The sequence below is a fragment of the Leopardus geoffroyi genome, chromosome A2 (genome assembly GCF_018350155.1).
Source record: "Leopardus geoffroyi isolate Oge1 chromosome A2, O.geoffroyi_Oge1_pat1.0, whole genome shotgun sequence".
Taxonomy (NCBI): domain Eukaryota; kingdom Metazoa; phylum Chordata; class Mammalia; order Carnivora; family Felidae; genus Leopardus; species Leopardus geoffroyi.
The window spans coordinates 3,810,972-3,829,570 of record NC_059331.1 but is presented as its reverse complement, the minus strand read 5'-3'; the positions used below and the strand labels follow the sequence as shown (position 1 = coordinate 3,829,570).

General features: G+C 62.3%; 1 protein-coding gene across 14 annotated transcripts in view; it reads right to left on the bottom strand.

The window, feature by feature from the left end:
- Positions 1-6,966: 6,966 nt before the first annotated feature.
- The window catches only part of KDM4B (lysine demethylase 4B), a 134,126-nt gene continuing 122,493 nt past the window's right edge, over positions 6,967-18,599 (bottom strand). For 13 of the 14 annotated variants that reach the window (XM_045491627.1, XM_045491629.1, XM_045491630.1 and 10 more), the window contains 9 exons: positions 17,252-17,474; positions 15,897-15,973; positions 15,660-15,715; positions 15,368-15,476; positions 11,335-11,520; positions 11,085-11,249; positions 10,652-10,771; positions 10,063-10,155; positions 6,967-9,058 (listed from right to left, as the gene is read on the bottom strand). In XM_045491627.1, the coding sequence (XP_045347583.1) occupies positions 8,882-9,058; positions 10,063-10,155; positions 10,652-10,771; positions 11,085-11,249; positions 11,335-11,520; positions 15,368-15,476; positions 15,660-15,715; positions 15,897-15,973; positions 17,252-17,474 (1,206 nt within the window). In that variant the 3' untranslated portion in view covers positions 6,967-8,881. Of the gene's footprint in view, positions 9,059-10,062; positions 10,156-10,651; positions 10,772-11,084; positions 11,250-11,334; positions 11,521-15,367; positions 15,477-15,659; positions 15,716-15,896; positions 15,974-17,251; positions 17,475-18,599 lie in introns of those variants that run through there. The other variant, XR_006715605.1, reaches the window with a different exon arrangement.

Here is an 18,599-nt window from a genome sequence, read left to right as displayed (position 1 = left end):
CCGCAGATTTTCATGCAAAATTAAAAAGGAAACACTGCATCCCGATAGACACAATACAAATGAATCTCACAGATACAGTTTTGAGTAGAAGAGGCCAGACACAAAGAATGATATCCTGTGAGATTCCAGATCTATATAAAATCCGAAACAGGCAAAGCACATCTGGGGCGATGAATAGGGATGGGACGCGGGCACCCTCTTGGGGCGCAGTGACCCGGAGGGCCTCGTGGGGGAGCTTCCTGGGGGCAGTGGGCGTGTTCCGCTTCTTGATCTGGGGGCTGATCACACAGCTGTCCCAACTGTCGAAATTCACCAGGTCATTATTCACTTACATGTACGTATCTGTGTGTTACGTAAAAGCTTAAAAAAAACAACAACGAATCAGTGGCTCGAAAGTGGTTCATCGAGGTGTAAAAAGATGTGCTAACAATCCTAAGGTAAATACCGCGACCTGGAAATACGCCGCGAGCGTGGGCAGCGCCCTCCGGTGACAGCCAGGAGGCGCCACTGGCTACATTTCAAAGACAGGGAGGGGGAGGGGGACACTCGTCAGCGACAAGTTCCGCGCGGTCAACGGCCTGTGCGGGCGACTTTCCTCCTCGTGGGGACACAGTGAGGAAGGAAATGATGAGCGCGATGGCCGTGGCCCCGTCTTCGGCTGAGCGACAAAGACCCCGCGCTTTGCCCGCTGGAGGATTTGCGCTCCCCCGCGTGTCTGGAAGACGACTTGGGAGAGAACGTTTCCTTGTGGCGGCGGGTGCGCCAGCCACGTCCACGGCTGCCGACATTCAGAGGCGGGGCGTGGGGCGTGGGGCCGGTTGGGCCCCCCGGGTGTCCCGGGGCCATCCCTTTGGGGCCGACAGCCCCAGCCCCGGGAACAAGTCGGGGGCTCTTTGGGAGACTGAGCTGTTGGAAAATCGGCTCCCTCACCAGCCATCTGACCCTCAGTGACACCCGAGGGTTTTCTTTTCTGGTTGGGGGCACAGACGGGTGATCCATCAGGGCGTATATTTTATTTTATTTTTATTTAAAATTTTGTTAACATTTATTTATTTTTGAGAGACAGAAACAGAGCGTGAGCGGGGGAGGGGCAGAGAGAGGGGGAGACACAGAATCCGAAGCAGGCTCCAGGCTCCCAGCTGTCAGCACAGAGCCCGACGAGGGGCTCGAACCCACAAACCCTGAGATCATGACCTGAGCCGGAGTCGGACATTTAACCGAATGAGCCACTCTGGCGCCCCAAGGCGTGTGTTTTCAGTGTCTAGTGTCCTTTGGCTGAGGTCACAATCTGACGGTTCCTGAGTTCGAGCCCCACATCGGGCTCCGTGGAGCTCTCTCTCTCCTCTCTCTCTCTCTCTCTCTCTCTCCGCCCCTCCCTGGCTCGGGCTCACTCTCAAAAACAAATAAACATTAAAAAAATTAAAAATAAAGTGAGATGGTGTCCAAATGCTCAGCAGACCCAAATGGGGGATTGTCTGCAAGCCAGCGGGACCCAAGTCGGGGTGCAGGGTGCATGGCTGCCTCCCCTCGTGGGAAGGTTCACCCCTGCATTTTCCGGGTCCTGGTTGGAGCCGGTGCCCAGCACCAGTCACTTGCCACCACGGTCACCGCACACTAATTATGGGCTTGGGTTTTGTAATTTCACGGAATCAAATGAGAGGAGAGTCGCCCTGGGTGTGGCCCCCGACCCAGGGCTCGGCGAGTGACGCTGAGCTGGACAGATACAGCGTGGAGAGAGATTGCACATGAAATCAACCCTCTCGGTGATGGGAACGGTCACTGGGGACTTTTTGAAATAATACATTTCAAGACAGGTCTGACAAAAAGCTTTTTAATCGTGTGAAAGGATGCTCGGCCTGACCCATCAGGAGGGGAAGGGACGTGGAGGCATGGTCAGATGCCACTTTCCACCTATCCCGTGGACAAAGACCACAGCCGGGGCACAGCTTCCGTCGGGAGGGCTGGGAGGTGGCATTCTCCCACATCACACGGCGGGGCGCATGGGTATGAGGGGGTCACCTGGCTGAAGGAATTAAAAGTAATTTCACAGATGCTTCCAGCCAGTGATCCCCACCCCGCTTTTTTTTTTTTTTTTTTTTTTATAATGTTTATTATTTTTGAGAGAGAGGGAGACAGAGACAAGCAGGGAAGGGGCAGAGAGAGAGGGAGACACAGAATCCGAAGCAGGCTCCGGGTTCTGAGCCGTCAGCACAGAGCCCAATGCGGGGCTCGAACTCCCGAACCCTGAGATCATGACCTGACCCGAAGTCAGACGCCCAACCGACTGAGCCACCCAGGCGCCCCCCCCCCCCCCTGCTCTTTTTAAAGGAATGCATTCAAGAGAGGAGACACGGCAAACGTGGCCTGGCTGTAGCATGGTCCCTAACTGGGAAAAACTGGAAACAATCGTAGTGTCCAACCACAGGGGACTGCTTTATTGAAATCATAGTCCACCCCTGTAAGGGAGTATTGCTTTTCACCTAAGAACAGGGGAATTCTGTGTCTGAGACTGTGGACCACCCCCCCCTCCGCCGGAGCCAGGCATTCGCTCCCCTGCTCCACCCGCGCGGCCCCTTTTCAGGGTCAGCGGGGACCTCCAAGGTGCTAACCCCCAACAACTCTTCTCTGCTTCCGCCTGGTCCTCGCCGTCATCCCCCAGCCGGGAAGAGCGCAGTCCCCGCCTCCCTGGTCCCAGGCTCCCGCCCCCGCCCCCACAGTCCGTCCTCCCCGCAGCGGCCACCAGAGGGTGCCCGTGAGCACCTGAGTCAGGTCCCGCCCATAGCCCTCCAAGGGCTCCCACCTCCCTGGGGTAGAAGCCCAAAGCCTGGGGCGCCTGGGTGGCTCCGTCAGTTGGGCATCCAACTCTTGATTTGGGCTCAGGTCATGATCTCACGGTTCGCGAGTTCGAGCCTTGCGTTGGGGTCTGTGCTGATGGCGCGGAGCCTGCTTGGGATTCCCTCTCTCCTCCTCTCTGCCCCTCCCCTGCTTGTGCTCACGCTCTCGCTCTCTCTCTCAAAAATAAAGAAATAAAATTTTTTTTTTTTTTTTTAAATTTACGCATGTGTTCAACCCTCCGTATTTACACAAAATAGCTCCAGGATGGCTAGGCCGTGGGGACACGGCTTTTTCTAACTAGAGTGTCCTAGTGTCACGAGCTAATTTTGGTTTGGGCCTCGCGGTATCCAGTCAAAACACTCGTTTCAAAGCCCCATTTGTAGCCCAGCTGGCTTCCTGTGGTTTTCCATTTGGGGATTCCCACCGCATCCTGCGTGATCCTTTTCATCAGCTACCACCTGTGTGACATCGGACGGTGACAGGAGAGTCACAGCTCTTCCGAAGGGCGTGCCCCGAGAGGTCGCCCCTCACCCGGCTAGTCTCTCCCTTCCCTCGTCTCTTGAGACCCTTTCCCGACGGCCCCTGTAGGGAACCAGCCCCCGAGGCTGTCTGGAGCCCATCCACCCACACCGGGACTCAAAGATCCGGCCGCCAGGCCCTGGGGCCAGCATGGTGGCTGCAAAGGGGACCAAGACCCTGTCCTTACACGCATGGGGCCCACAGTCAAGTAGGGGACAGTCATGAGACCAGGCAGGGGTCACTCGGTCTGGGGGGGGGGAAGGACGCTGGAACGGCTTGACCGGGGCCCCCCAGATGCATGCCCACGCCCCACTTTCCGGTGCCTCTGACCTCATTTGGAAAAAGTGTCCTCGCAGATGTGGTTAAGGGTCTGGAGACGAGGACAGCATCGTGGGTTATGCAGGTGGGCCCTGAAGCCCAGGCGGACGGTCACAGGCCGATGCAATCTGGGGACAACAGAGCCGAAGTGTCCAGGGGCCAGTAGGGGCCACTGAGACGGGCCGGTGCCACAGAAATTACTTTCAAATACACTACATCCCATGCACATCTTGGGTGCTGTGTTTCTTTGTTTATTATTATTTTTTATTTTTTAAAGATTATTTAGAGAGAGAGCGCGCATGCGCGCGCGCGGGGGCAAGGGCAGGATGAGAGGGAGAGGGAGACTTCCCGAGCAGGTTCCACGTCGTCAGCACAGAAGCCTGACGCGGGGCTTGAACCCACAAACCGCGAGATCATGGCCGGAGCGGAAGTCAAGGGCCAGACGCCTGACTGACGCACTGAGCAGATGGGCCTTCGGTCAAAGTCTCTCTTTCCACTTCCGGAGGGGGTGGGGTGCGAACGGTGCAGGCGGCCTAACAGGGAGCCTTTGAGAGACAAGACGGGCCTGGGGCCCGAGGGCTGGCCCCACGGGAGAACCAGGGGACATGCAGGCACAGCGGGGGTGTGGGGACTGCGGCCTCCGGCTCACCCGAGGTCTGGGGTGAGCGCGTTGCTCTCCGTAAGGGGCCGGATACCGAGCGCGTCTGTCTTTGCAGGCAGGGTGGGCTCGGCCCCTGGAGAGCAAAAGCCACCGGAGGTAACTAACCGAATGGGCGTGGCCGTGTGCCAATAAAACTTTATTTACAAAAGACAAAAACAAGCGGAAGGCCAGATTTGGCTCGAGGGCCATGGGCGGCTGAGGCCGGTCCCAGGACTATATACTCACACGCCGGGCACCTGTCCCCAGTCTTTCTGATAGGCTGTCCCTTGAGGGCTCAGATCCTTTTTTTTTTTTTTTAACATTTTTATTTTTTGAGAGACAGACCCGGAGCGGGGGAGGGCACAGAGAGAGGGAGACGCAGAATTGGAAGCAGGCCGTCGGCACAGAGCCCTATGCAGGGCTTGAACCCACAGACGTGAGATCATGACCTGAGCGGAAGTCGGATGCTCAACCAACCGAGCCACCCAGGCGCCCCAAGAGGGCTCAGATCCCTGAAACGTCACCTCCCAGACATCTGCTCTGAGAGGTCGCTGTGGCCACCAGCCGACCCTCTGTATTTGTGCCCCGCCCCCCCTCCCTGCGTTCCTGAGCCCTAAACTCCAGAGAACCAGCAACTGTCTTTCCCTTCTCCTCGGGCTTCTCTCCAGGGCCCGGCCCAGCACCCGGGGCCCGGGCACCAGGCACCCCCACCGGCTGGGCACGGCCGCTCACCTGAGGGGTGCAAACGGCGGGCCCTCTGCAGCCAGACCGCCTGGGTCCGCGGCCCCCTCCTCGGGGCTGAGGACAGACAGTGGCTGCCAGGCCCTGGGGAGGCTCAGAGGCCCCTGGAACAGGTGGGGGAAACGGGGTCCTGGCTGGGGGCAGGGGTTCCCCGAAAAGGAGGATCCGAGAAGTGGGGTGAAGGGGCGGTGGCCAGTGATTTTATCAAAGGAACTCGCTGTCCAGGACGCCACCACCTCGCGAGGACGCCCTTTGCCGGGGAGGAAAAACCGAGCACCCCGTTTGGGGTCCCCCACGTCGCTGGCGGTTCGTCCCCAGTCCTGCACCAGCTCCTGGGGGGTGGGGGTCCAGTCCCAGGTCCCCGTCTCGAGTGTCCCGTAAATATGTCACCCGCACGCCGGTCTCTCCCAAGGGCCCCCCTCCCCGCTCCCAGGCCCGCGTGTCCAGCTTCCCGTAAGTCCAAGCTGCTCTCCCTGCCCCTGGCCTGCCTCACCCCAGCCTGTGGCCAAACCACCTTTCCAGATGCTCAGCGAGTCCCCTCAGCCCCGGTCCGCAGGCTCCTGCCCTCATCCACCCCGCAGCCCCGCCTCCACAGAGCGGCCACCAGAGGGCGCCCATGAGCACCAGAGTCAGGTCCCACCTCCTCTGCCCACAGCCCTCTAGGGTCCCACCTCCCTGGGGTCAAAGCCCAGGTCCTCCCGAGGCCCACAAGGCTGTGCACGATCTGCCCCGCCCCCTCCATGTCCTCCCGTCCCGCCCCACCCACCTCGCTCACTCTGCCCCAGCCACACAGGCCCCCTCACCGCTCCTCCGATATGCCAGGCCAAGTCCTGCCCCAGGGCTTTTGCACGGACCATGCCCTCTGGCACTCTATCATCTCCTTCAAGACTCCCCGTGCGAACGTAACACCCTTTCCCCTGCTTTCTACCTCACCCGGATGAGCCATACTTACCGGCTGCCTCGCCCAGTCCTGTTGGCTCCACCAAGGCGGGGGTCCAACCTGCTGCCTTGGTGCCACCACCCCCCCCCCCCAAGACCTGCTGGATTCGTGGCACATTCACAAAGCCTGGGGGCCCAGCCTCATGCCAGGCCTGGGAGACCCCACAGTGTGGCATCCTCCTTGGCTCAGACGTCACTGGAACTGGGTCGTGATCACGAGGGCAGTGGGAGAAGGTGGCCACTGGCCCCAGACAAACAAGGGGTCAAAGACAGAATTTTTTTTTTAAACCTTTCTTTAAGTTTATTTATTTTTTTAAAAATTTTTTTTTTTTTTCAACGTTTATTTATTTTTGGGACAGAGAGAGACAGAGCATGAACGGGGGAGGGGCAGAGAGAGAGGGAGACACAGAATCGGAAACAGGCTCCAGGCTCTGAGCCATCAGCCCAGAGCCCGACGCGGGGCTCGAACTCACGGACCGCGAGATCGTGACCTGGCTGGAGTCGGACGCTTAACCGACTGCGCCACCCAGGCGCCCCAAAGTTTATTTATTTTTGAGAGAGAGCGTGAGTGGGACAAGGGCAGAGAGAGAGGGAGACAGAATCCGAAGCAGGCTCCAGGCTTCGCGCTGTCGGCACAGAGCCCAGTGCGCGCTCGGTCTCATGAACTGTGAGATCATGACCTGAGCTGAGATCGGCCCTGACTGAGCCACCCAGGCGCCCCCAGAGTTGTCCTTCGGGCGGGGGGGGGGGGGACCTGCTGCCTCAGCCACCGCTGCCACCAGCCTGCCTGTGAGTGGAGCCCGACAGACTCTAGGAAGGGCTGTGGGGCGACGCAAGCTGCGGCCAGACGTCGGCCCGGAAGAACCACCCTCCATCAGGAAGCCCGGAGCGGGAGCGAGGGGCCAGGCCGCACCCCCACCCTCCTGGGGGCCCGCCCCCCACCCCGAAATGAAGACACCGCCACGCCAGGGAGCTCTGTTTCGCAGTGCTCACGAGCCTTTAATTCATTATGAACCTAGAGGCAGGGGAAATTAGGCAAAAATACAGCGCATCCTTAATCTTGGGTGGGAGCAAAATCAGGGCGGGTGGCTTGGTTTTTCGTTTTTGTACATAGACACGGGTATACGTTGGTGGGGAAATGTGCGTTTCCCCTTCGCGGGGCCGCGGCCTGTCTGCACGTCGCCCCAGACCCAGACCCAGACCCAGACCCAGACCCAGACCCAGACCCAGAGAGACCCTGCCTGGGTCTGGCCCACCCCTCCGCCCGAGGGCCAGCCCCCTTCCTCCTGTTCCCTTTACAATATAAATAGCATTTTCAAACTACATATGAACACAGTGCCGGCGCCCCGCGGGGCTGCCGCATGCAGAGGGGGACCCCCACATCCGGCGGGCTCCCCGCGGCACCTCCCGCCCCCGCCCCCTCCAGGGCACCTGCCCCCCGCCCCCACCAACGAAACGCAAGGTTCTCGGCTCATTTACATCTTTTCTGTTCTCCTTATATAGTTCCTTCTGGCCGGGCAACCAGCAGAACATTCTTTTTAATTTTTTTTTTTTTTTTTTTTACACGAGCAGATTCTGCCGGCAATCCCTGGGCAGGACGGCAGGGGCCGCCGCGGTGGGCGAGGCTCCCCGGGGCAGGTGGGCGGGGCCCAAAGCCCCTCACAAGCACGCCTCGGAAATCACGGTTCCTCCGTGCTGACATCAGCGTCCCCCAGACGCACAGACCCACGTCTCCCAAGCAAGACGCGGATGCCATTGGCCCCTCGGGGTCCAAGGCAGGCACCCCTGCGCCGGTGGGGCAGCGGCCAGGGCCTGGGGCCACGGGGAACCCCCGGACTTGGGCCACGGGGTGGGGGGGGGGGGGGCGGGGAGGAGAGGTGGCTGGTTTCACATCCTCCCTCCCCAGACAGCCACGGATGTCACCCACGCTTGTCGGTGAACAGACGCCCGGCCACGCACACGGCCGGGAGGGGGACGCCCTGGGGACACGGAGCCTTTTGCAAACAGCGGAAGCCCCGGGCCGGCAGCGCGGCAGCGCAGTCACGAGGGGAAGAAGCAGGAGAGGGAACAAACCAGGAGAGAGCGTGTTTATTTCGCGAAGGCGCGCGTGGACCGGAAAAGGGCTCTGCGACCCCTGCAGCCGGTGGTCGCCCCCAGAGGGAGCAGGCAGGGCCGGCCGCCCAGACCTTCGCCAAGTCCCGGAGAGAGGAGGGACGGGCCGACGCCTGTCACCCTGTCACCTCCCAGGTGCCACCGGGCCTCCCCGCATGCGGGGCACCTCCCTGCCTGCCGCTGGTGCGCAGACAAGCGAGGTTTTAAAACAATGACCAACAAGCCAACAAGCCAACAAAAATCCCGAGATGCTTTTATCTCCCTCAGCGTATCTTGGTTCTGGAAAAAAAAGAACGTTTGTGTTTTGTTTTGTTTCGTGTTTAAAGCCACAAATCTAGAAAACAACTTTGGGGATTTTTTTTCCTTTTCTTTGTTTTCCTTTTTTTCCTCGTGTTTTTTTAAACAACAGGTATTTCTAGAAAGAGCCTCACAAAGGTCACGTATGTACAGAAGTCACAACCTCCAAGGCTGCTCAGGAGGCAGGCAAAGCAGTAGCACCTTTTCGAGAAGAGCTTACATGGTTTACGAATCTGAGTCGTGGGGGTGGCGCGAGTCCCCGGCCGGCCCCCCCCAGAGCCCGCGTGGCCCTGCTCCCTGAGTCCGGGGGCCGCGTGCCGGCGTCCTGCTGGCTCCTGTCGCCGCAGAGCGGGGGCGGCCGCGCAGAGGTAGCCTCTCGGGGGGCCGGGGAGGCGAGGACAGGAATTCACAGCAAGCAAACGCCAGGGCCGGCCGCCGCCTGCCTTGCTGGGCCGAGGGGTCGCCGGGCGGCCGGCTGTCCTAGAAGGGGGCCCCGGGCCGGCACTGCGCCCGCAAGAGGCTCTCCATGAACGCTAGGTAGTCCGGATTCCGTCCTGAGTCCTCGGGGGCGCGTGGGGTGCCCACCCGCGGGCGCTTGGCGGCCTTCACCTCCTCTCCCGAGAAGGTGTTCTCCTGAGGTGCCCCCGTGCTGAGCGACTGCGGGAGACCAGACGGCACGGGGGTTAGCGTGGCAGCGGGGCGCCCCCAAATCCGTCTGTGGGAGCCTGACCCCTACGGTGACGGTATCTGGAGGAGGCTGTGTGAATGGGATCGGGGCCCTCAAACAAAGAGGCCCACGGGAGCTCTCCCTCTCCCTCCTGCCACCAGAAGGGAGGCGTCTGTGACCCGGAGGCTGCTGTCCCCAGCCACCAAATCTGAGCCCACACGTTGCCCTCAGGACCATGACAGACGCCGTCTGTGGTTGAAAATCCCAAGATGCCTCGTCACAGCAGCCCCCCGGGGGGCTCCACGCGGGCACCTGGCTGAAGCACATGCCCGCGGCCTCCAGGCACGGTCCCTCAACCGGTGACCTTCTGGGAGTGACACCGCTCGCCAGGGACGGCTGCCCAGCGTTCCTGCCTCTGCGTGAGCCCCCGATCCCGTGTGCGAGCCACCCAGGCCCCCCTAGTCACGGGCCCCGGGGAGCGGGCGCCCAGAGCCTGGGCTGTCCTCCCAGAGGGTGGCTGGGTGGCTGGGCTCCGTCTGGGCCCCCTGTGCTTCCCGGAGGGATCCTGGGGTCAGGTCGGCCTTGCGACCCACGCCAGCTCTTACTTTGAGCTCATTCACCGATGGCCACAGGCCCCTGCTCCTCAAAACCTTGCCTTTGCATTAAAGACAGGAGAAACACAAATGCAAAGGGCCCGGGAGAAAAAGCCCCGTCACCATCCCTTGCCTCTGGGACTCATTGTTCCCTTTGAAAAGGGATGAGCTTTGGAGAAGCTCTGAGCTCAGGTTTTGTGTTCAGGCGGCCTGCGGCCTGCGCACGGAGCACAATGCCCCCCCACCCCCCCCATTCGCCTCCTCCTGGCTGGGCTGTTCCAGCACTGCGACTAAGGACGACTAAGGACGAGGGGGAGGTCAAGGCCATTTGGACAGGCTGCTTCCACAAGGACCACTAATGGCTTCCGGGGGCCGCATCCCCACCCTGTTCTGCCACTTACCAGCCGCGACCGGACCCTCTTGGGGAGCTCCTCGTCCAGGGTGAAGATGTCCCCGCGCTTCACCATCAGCTGGGACCCGTCCTCGAACTCCACCTGCAAAGGGAGCCGGTTCTCAGCGGCGGCCTCCCCGCCCCCACTCAAGTAGCAGCACCCAGAGAGGGAGGGGTGGGGGGTGTGCCACGGAGAGACCCGGGTGCTGGCGGACGCGAGAGAAAGCGAAACAGCCAAGGCCGAGCGGCCGTCGACTTTGGTGGCTGGCACGTGGGTGATTTTCTTCGAAGATTTCAAGCTGCTGAATAACTTCCCTTCCACAATCACAGAAAGAAACTCACAACCACCGCGATGAAAAAAAAAATGCGGGGCGTGGAACTGTATGCTAAAAAATGCTTAAAACAGTAAATTTTATGTCTGTATGGCGTACCACACACGCGGAGTCAGAAAGACAACTTGGGGGGAAAATATCGGACAAGTGGAGACCCCTCCCCGCTTAAAGGCCTAAGAAGCCCTGAGCGTTTATGTCCCCAGCGGGAGCTGGCCACGGCCCATCCGTGGCTCCGTCCCTGCCCCGGCGAAGCAGGGGCCGGCTCACCTGATAGACGTGGCTCGTCACGGAGGAAATGAACCTGGCCTTGTACATGTTGCCATCCGCCCACCGAAGCTCAACAAACTCCCCCTCGGGTGGGGGTCCCAGCCGGACACAGTCCCTACTCTGCAAGGGAGGAAGGGGGCGGCAAGTGGGGCTTCGGCGCCTTCCACGCCTCCCACTGTCATCTGCCCTGGCCCTCGAGCGTGTGCACAGGAGGGGAGTGGCGTTCCGGGCCTGAACTCTCCCAGCGAGCGCGTGAGCACAGGCGACTCTAGAACTGACTGCTTCCCGCTCAGCGTCTGCACAGCCCGGGGAGCCCTCCTGCGGTGGTGGGGCCAGGGGAGCACCGCAGGGGCCGAGCCGGCTTCCCGAGGACAGCCCCGCCCCCCCCACGCCCTCCCCCCTTCCGGGGCTTCCCGAGGACAGCCCTGCTCACGGTAATGCTCTCCGGGTACAGGTTGTCGCTGTAGGACCCATCGTCAAAGTTGACTTCGTAGAAGGTCTGCGTGCTGGTGCCGATGACCCGGCAGCGGTAATAGAGCCCGTTGCGGTTCTTGGTGATGACCATCTGGCCCAAGGACACGGCCCTCAGGAACTGGACCTGGGGGCGGTGGGGACAGGGCCGCGTCAGCGCGCAGGTGGCCGGCGGGGGGGGGGGGGGGGGAGGGGGTGGGCGGGGCACTCACGGTGTGGCCCCCTGACTTGTGCTTGAAGCAGGTGATGGAGACAACGTAGGGCCAGTCGTCAGGCTCCATGAGGACCCCGGCGGCGTGGGCGCAGGTCACGTGGAAGGAGGTGGAACAGTGCTCACAGGAGCACTGGATGCAGGCTCCTGACACCTTCTTCATCCGCTTCCGGCAGTACACGCATTTCTGGGGGGACACAGGCCGAGGACATGGGGCTAGGGGGCCCTTTCCGGGACCCCCGGGGCTGTCTCCCCGGAGCGACCCCCCAGCCCCAGGGCAGGAACTCAGCAGCCCCCGGGGGCTGGCGTTTGTTGGGGGAAGCACTGTGGGAAAAGCCCGCAGAACTCTGCATGGCCAGGGGTCTTGACCGTGGCGGAGAGCCCCCCAGACCCGGCCAGTGGCTTCCTCCAGAAGCCCTTGTGGATTCTCCTCCACCCACCGTCCTGCATAGCTGCCTGGGACAGGCACTGAAGAGCCACGCGTGGGCACGTCCCTCGGCCGGAGCAGGAGCGAGGCGCCCACCCCCGCCGCCCCGCGGACGGACCCTGAACACATGACGCGCAGGGAGGGAAGCAGACACGAGAGGCCACGTGGGATAGGAGGCCACGCGAGTGGAACGTCCACAACAGGCTCATCCACGGATGGGAAGGGGGCTCGTGGGAGCCGGGGGCTGGGTGGGTTGACAGCTGATGGGGACGGGTTTCTTTCTGGGGAGGTGGAATGTTCTGGAACCAGATCATGGTGATGATTGCCCCAATCCGTGAACGTACTAAAAGCCACTCAACTGTACTTTAAAATGGGGAAATTTACCTTAATTTTGAACATGAGGCACTGTGGAGCCGCCCCTCCTCCACCCGGAGGCTCTTCCCCAGGAGGGTCCGCCCTGCAGGCCGGCCCTGCCCCCTCCCCGCCCTGAGGGCGGCCACTGTGAGCATTTCCTACACTTACTAAGTGGGCCTTTATCGCTCTGTAAACCATGTTCAAAGGCCAGATAAGCCGCGCAGCAGGAGCACGCCCACCGCCGATCGATGGCAACGAGATCTCATTATTAAACTGTCAATACCTAATCCCGCCAGCCCGCGGGGGCCGGGCGCACAAACAACCACAGGCGGGGGGCGCGTTAACCCTCCAGGCCTGGGCCTCCTCTGCGGGGGTGGAAGGCGCAGGGAGCCAGGCCCCCACCCGCCGGCGGAGGCCCAGGAGGACCCAACAGCGGGGCTGGCACAGCACAACCCATTTCAGCCCGTGGGTGGCGGGGCCCTCATCCTGAGCTCCCGCGTCGCAGAGAACGCAGGCCAGGCCCCCACCGCACGATTTGTCGGAGCCTGCGGTGCTGGGCGTCTGGGTCTCCCTGGGTGGAGGCTGTACGGAGGGGGTGCAGGGAGGGCAGACATTGTGCAGAGCGGTGGTCTGGGGCAGCCGGGGTCACCGACGGGCGTGACGCTGGCCGTGGAGGCTGCTCTTGCCTGCAGACGCCCCCATCACCCGGTACCAAGTCCTCTGTGCTCAACCTGCCCCTCACGCCCACCCGTCAACCTGCTCTGGCAAAGGCCCACCCTCCCTCCAGCACCGCCAGACGTCAGCGCCTCCCCTCAAAGCAGGGGTGACGAGAGGGCAGAGCCGGCTCAAACCGCCTGCCCCCCACCAGCCACGCCTGTACCACCCCCATAGCTGATCACAAGTTGACTCGCTTGGAGTCTCCACCGGACCGCGAAGTCCCTCCAGGTCCCATCCCAGCCTGGTGATGGGGGTGAGCATGGGCGCAAACCTGGCTAGCCCGGGAGGTGGTCTGGGCTCAGGCCCCCGTAGGCATGGGGCCCGCCCCCACGAGCCAGGGCAGCCCCAGGGCCCGGGGCCAGAGGCCAGGTAGTCGTAGGGACAGCCAGATGGACAGATGACCAGGAGTGACCATCCCGAGCCCGCGGCCAGCACGTGGCCCTGGGAAGGCGGGCGGGGCAAGCAGGAGTTAACCGCCGGCTTCCTCACGAGGCTCCATTAGGCAGTACAAGTGAGCCTCATGTAGAAGGATTTTTAATTCATCGTTACAAGAACTGGTAATGAAGAGGCTGCAAGCTGGAAATGTCAGATGATCCATAAAGCGGCCGGGAGGGAGGATCTATCACGGGCGCCAAGCACAGCACCATCACGTCCCCTGAATAATGAAGCCTTTTTCGCCCGCCGTCCCGGAGGAGCCCCCTGCGGCCACCTGGCCCTTTCCTAATCACCTGTCGGGACTCGGGTGGGGGCAGTGCTGGCTCCGTGACCAAGGCCCCCGCCCTCCCACACGGGCTCCCTCCTGCTGCCCCGTCAACCCGGCCGGGTGGCCCCACAGGACCCCCCGACAGGCCCAGAGCCCGCTTCCTCTGCCTTCTGCCCCCCTGCAGCCCGGGGATGGGCAACACGGGTCCCCGGCGAAGCCGCCCGCGAACCCACGGCCACGACGAGCCTGACGGCGGGAGCTTACGCACAGTCGGGCCCCGTGAACGCTCACCACACAGGAGGCCACGGGCGGCCCAGCCGACGGAGGGGAAAGCTGAGGTACAGAGAGGTCAGCGACCTGTCTAGTCACAGGGCTGGCCGGTGGCCTGCTCTTCGTCCCGCTCCGTCCGCTGCCCCACAGGCTCCCCCAGGGGCGACCGTCCTCATCGGTGCGCAGAGGAGCTGTGAGCCCCTCGAAGCCACAGTCCACGGGAGGACAGCGGGGGATGGCGATGGCGCGCTCCTTGCAGGGAAAGCGCGATGCGCGTCAAGAGGGGCCTAGTTACGGGATTCCTGCAACTCGGTAGCAAAAAAGCAATCCGATTCAAAAATGAGCAAAGGACCCGAATAGGTATTTTTCCCCAGCGGACGTCCGGATGGCCAACAGGTACGTGCAAAGGCGCTCCACATCACTCGTCGTCAGGGAAACGCAAATCAAAACCACGAGATCCCAGCTCACGCCTGTTACAACGGCTCCTACCGAACGGGTAAGTGTCGGCACGCAGGCGGAGAAAAGGGAGCCCTCGTGCGCTGCTGGTGGGAACGCAAACTGGGGCAGCTGCCGTGGAAAACAGTATGGAGGCTCCTCAAAAAATTAAAAGTAGGGGATGCTGGGTGGCTCAGTCTCTTAAGCGTCGGACTTCGGCTCAGGTCAGGATCACACGGTTCGGTTCGTGAGTTCGAGCCCCGCCTCGGGCTCTGTGCCGACAGCTCGGAGCGTGGAACCCGCTTCAGAGTCTGTCTCCGTCCTTCTCTGCCCCTCCCACACACTCTCTCAAAAATAAGTAAACATTAAAAAAATATAACTAAGAAAAATTTTTTTTCATTAAAAATTGAACCGCCAGGGGTGCCTGGCCAGCTCAGTCAGTAGAGCATCTGACTCCCTGTGTGGGGTTGTTGTGTTTGAGCCCCACGCTGGGTGTAGAGATTACTTAAAACATTAAAAAAAAAAAAAAAAAATAGAGCCACCATACGATCCCGTAAATTCCACTACAGGGGTATTTACCCAAAGGCAATGAACACACGATTTCAGAGGGGTATCTGCACCCCCGTGTTCAGGGCCAAGGCCGTGACCCAGAAACAGCCCAGGTGCCCATTAATGGAGGATGGACTGCGGGGATGTGACGTAGCCACAGAGAGAGGCAAATCCTGCCATCCGCAGCCACAGGACACGTCCTGCGTGACCCCACTCGCAAACTCTGACAGGCAGACAGCAGAGCGGTGGTGGCCGGGGTAGGGGAGGGGGGGCCGTGTACGTTCGGTGCGTGAAGCTCAGTCCTGCAGGACAAGGGAGCCGTCTGCACCGCCAGACCGTGCACTGGACAGTCTGTCAGGAGCGCAGAGCCCGAGGGAAGGAATCGGAGGAGACCGGGGCAGGCTGTGCGGCGCCCCCTTGTGCAGGACGGCAAGCACAGGGCTGCTAGATTGTGCAGAGACCGCGTCTCTGCACACAGACCGCAAGCCAGGGGCCTGCTGCGCCTTTAAGAGCAAACAGGTTTGGCCAAGCTGCAATGGGGCGTCTGCGCCCACAGGGCCAGGACCCCAGGGGACGTACCAGCTTCCACCGCTGCTCGGGGATGGCGCTGATGTCCACAGGGTGGCGCTCCATCACGTTCAGGAAGCGCACTTCGGGGACCGCGATGGCACAGATCACGTGGATCCACCTGGTTGCGGGGAGGCTGGGGTCAGGGCGCACAGGCGATCCGCCCCTGCTGGCACGACCACCGCCCACCCCTGTGCCCCGCGTGGCCGCCGGCCGGTTGGGGCTTACAGGATCTTCAGGGGCAGTCTGGGCGCGCTCGGTCCTCCTGGCCCCCCACCCCCAGGGGGAGCCCCTCGCCACCCACCTGCGGTCGGTGGTCATCTGCAGGGCTCCGCCCCGGAGGTTACAAAGGCAGCACTCCTGCAGGAACCAGACAGCCCGGTGGTGAGGTGGTGAGGGGGCAGGGCCACCACCTTCCCGCCCTGGGGCCGGTCCCACCCCTGCCCGCAGTCCTGACGTTTCCAACTGGCTAGGCCACCCAAGGTCACCCTGGGGATCGGGCCGGGGCCGGGTCCCACAGGCCTCCGCGGGGGTGAGTTACCGCAGTCCAGGCGTGGGCCGTGCACCGGGAACACGTCCAGCCCTCGTTGACCAGCTCGGGGCGGATGCCGTAGCAACCTGCAAACAAGCGAGGGTGGGGGGACCGCTGAGCCGGGCGGCATCTGTCGCCAGGATGCACGCTGCAGCTGATGGGGCCTTCTGGAATTCGGCAGCGGCATTTAGGGCAATTGCTCTCCCCACCCTCCCTCCTGAATCCAGGCCACTGCGCACAGCGGGACGGTCTAGAAATGGCTTGTTTGAAACAAGTAGGGGGAAGGAGAGCGGGGCCCCCTGCTGGGGCTGCTCAGCCGAGAGCGGCCCTCGCTGTCTCCAGTCTCCAGTCGCATCTAAAAGGCCCAGGCTCTGCAGGCCAGGGGAGGCTGGGAAGCCTGAAAAGTGACCAAGCAGTTGTACGCAACACAAAGTGGGCCTTGTGGATGCCAGAGTCCAGACGGCAGAGCGGGGCAGGCCGGGCCCTGTGTTCAGGCAAAATCACTACTCAGGAAAGCAGAAGTTGGGAGGCTCTGGGTTACCCAGATGGTTCGCTTAGGACCTTGGCCCTGGTTTAGAAACGGGCAGACATCGGGGGCGGGGGCGGGGGGGTGGGTGGAGTCAAGAGGTCACGCCCCAGAGCGAGGGCTCTTCTGCCCTACCCCCGGGGTCGCCATCCAGCAGTACCAGGGGACCTCAGCCACCAGGCCACAGAACTGTAGTCTTCTGCTGTGTCCCCACAGAGGCTCTGAGGGACAGCAAAGTGTCCCTCCTGGAGGAAGAGGGGGCCCCACCTCCCTCCAGTGCCTGGTCTCGGGGGGGGGGGGGGGGGGGGGTTATGCTGGGCCTTTTGCCTCCCAGGCTTGTCCCGGAAGCTAGACTCAGGCCCCTCCAGAGGGCGGGCTCAGCCTGGGCCTATGCTCCTAGCAGGAGACAAAACGAGCTCTGGGCGGGACTCCGCAGGGCAGGCCCTGAAATGAAACAGCTCCGGAAAAGCTTTCTTCCCTTGCCGGGAGCTCGGGCTCGCGTTTGCTGCCCCTAACACCGGAGAAAGGGGCACACACCCATTTTCTTGTCTCGGGCTGAGCCAGGCCCTCAGGGTTCGGGAGGGGGGCCGGTCACCGACGGCAGGGACAGATCAGATCCCCTGGACCATCTCTAGATCTCAGGCCTCAGTGGAACCGTCCGAACTGGCCAGGGGGGAGGCCGCCCCGTGACGCCAGGTCCTGTGGAAGGCCCAAGACGGCAGCCCAGAGGGAGGGGGCCCACTGGCTCCGCAGACCTAACTGGGTGGGGGTGGGGGGACCCAAGCCACAGGTGCCACAGCTGTCCTCCCACGGGCCGCCGTCCGGGGCCAGGACTCACTGGCATGAACCTGCAGGCAGCACTTGGCGCAGGCGATCAGCAGGCTGGTCCCGTCGTCGCCGATGTAGGAGTTGGCGGGAAGGGGCTCCGTGTTCTCACCGCCGGACGTGAAGCACATCTCGGGGATCAACGGCCGTGTCTTCTGGCCACTTTTGGAAGGGGGAGCCACCGAGGGACCCTCCCCGAGAGAGGCCTGGGGAGCCTCCTTCTCGGTCTGTAGGGACTGCAGGAATAGGTCGCCGCCTTCAGCGGGGAGCCCACATGGGGCAGCACACCGGGCCAGGCGCCGTGGCCCTCCCTGACTCTGCCCCGTGCCCGCGCCTCTCGTGGCCTCATCCTCCAGACACCCCGCGGGCTGCTTCTCACTGTCCCCCGGAAGCTGCCCTGTCCCCCACCCCTCCCAGCCCTCAACCCTGAGGCAAGAGCCCTCAAGAGATCCTCCTCAAACACAGTGAGTCCCTGTCCTGCCACCCTCACTCCCCACCCCAGCTGCCCCTCGCCTCCTCTACTCCAACCACGCCAGCCTCCGGACTCTGCCTCCAACACCATCCTGCCCCAGGGCCTTTGCGAGCGCCATTCCTGCTGCCAGGAACCTTCAGATTTCCGCTCACTTATGCTTGGGAGCCTAGCCCACCCGCAAGACCAGCGGCCTCCAGCCCTTCACGCCTGCTCTGTCTGTCCACACGGCCCTGTGACTGTGAACCTCTGTGAGGTGTTCCCCCTACTTCTGACATATGTCCCGTAAAGCCTGTAGCCCAGATCCCATCCCACGAACAGACTGTTACGAAAACACCCTGTCTGTGGCACCCCGGCCCAGCAGCCCCCAGCCGGTCTCAGGAGTAGCAGGACTCTGCACTGCTCCTGACCTGGGAGGGAGGAGCCCCGCTGGAGGCACCGTGCCTGGCACAGGCTTTCCTCACCCTCGTGAGACAAGCTAGCCCCGGCCCCCATCTACAAGGGCTCTGACCGGAACCGTGGGCACCATGAACGTTAGCTACTGGACTGCAGAGTTCCCAGCGCCCCGACAACCAGCGGCGCTAAGAGGGACGCGCCTGGAGAAGTTGTCTATGTCAAGTTCTGCAAACACTGAATCTGTAGAAACAGCGCCCCGGGCGGTGCTGGGCCGCAGGGCCCTTAAGACCAGTGCACTGCCCTGGGCCCGGGGCCCAGAGCTCGGGTGGCCCGGCTGACTCAAGGGAAGCGCTGGGTGCTAGGCCAGGAGCCAGGAACCCAAAGTCAACTCGGACCGGGTGCCACCCTCCAGGGACTCCCAGTCCAGGGGCCGATGAACACAGAGCGTGGGAGCGAGGGCGGGTGAGCCTGGGGTGCGGGGTGCCCGGGGACAGCA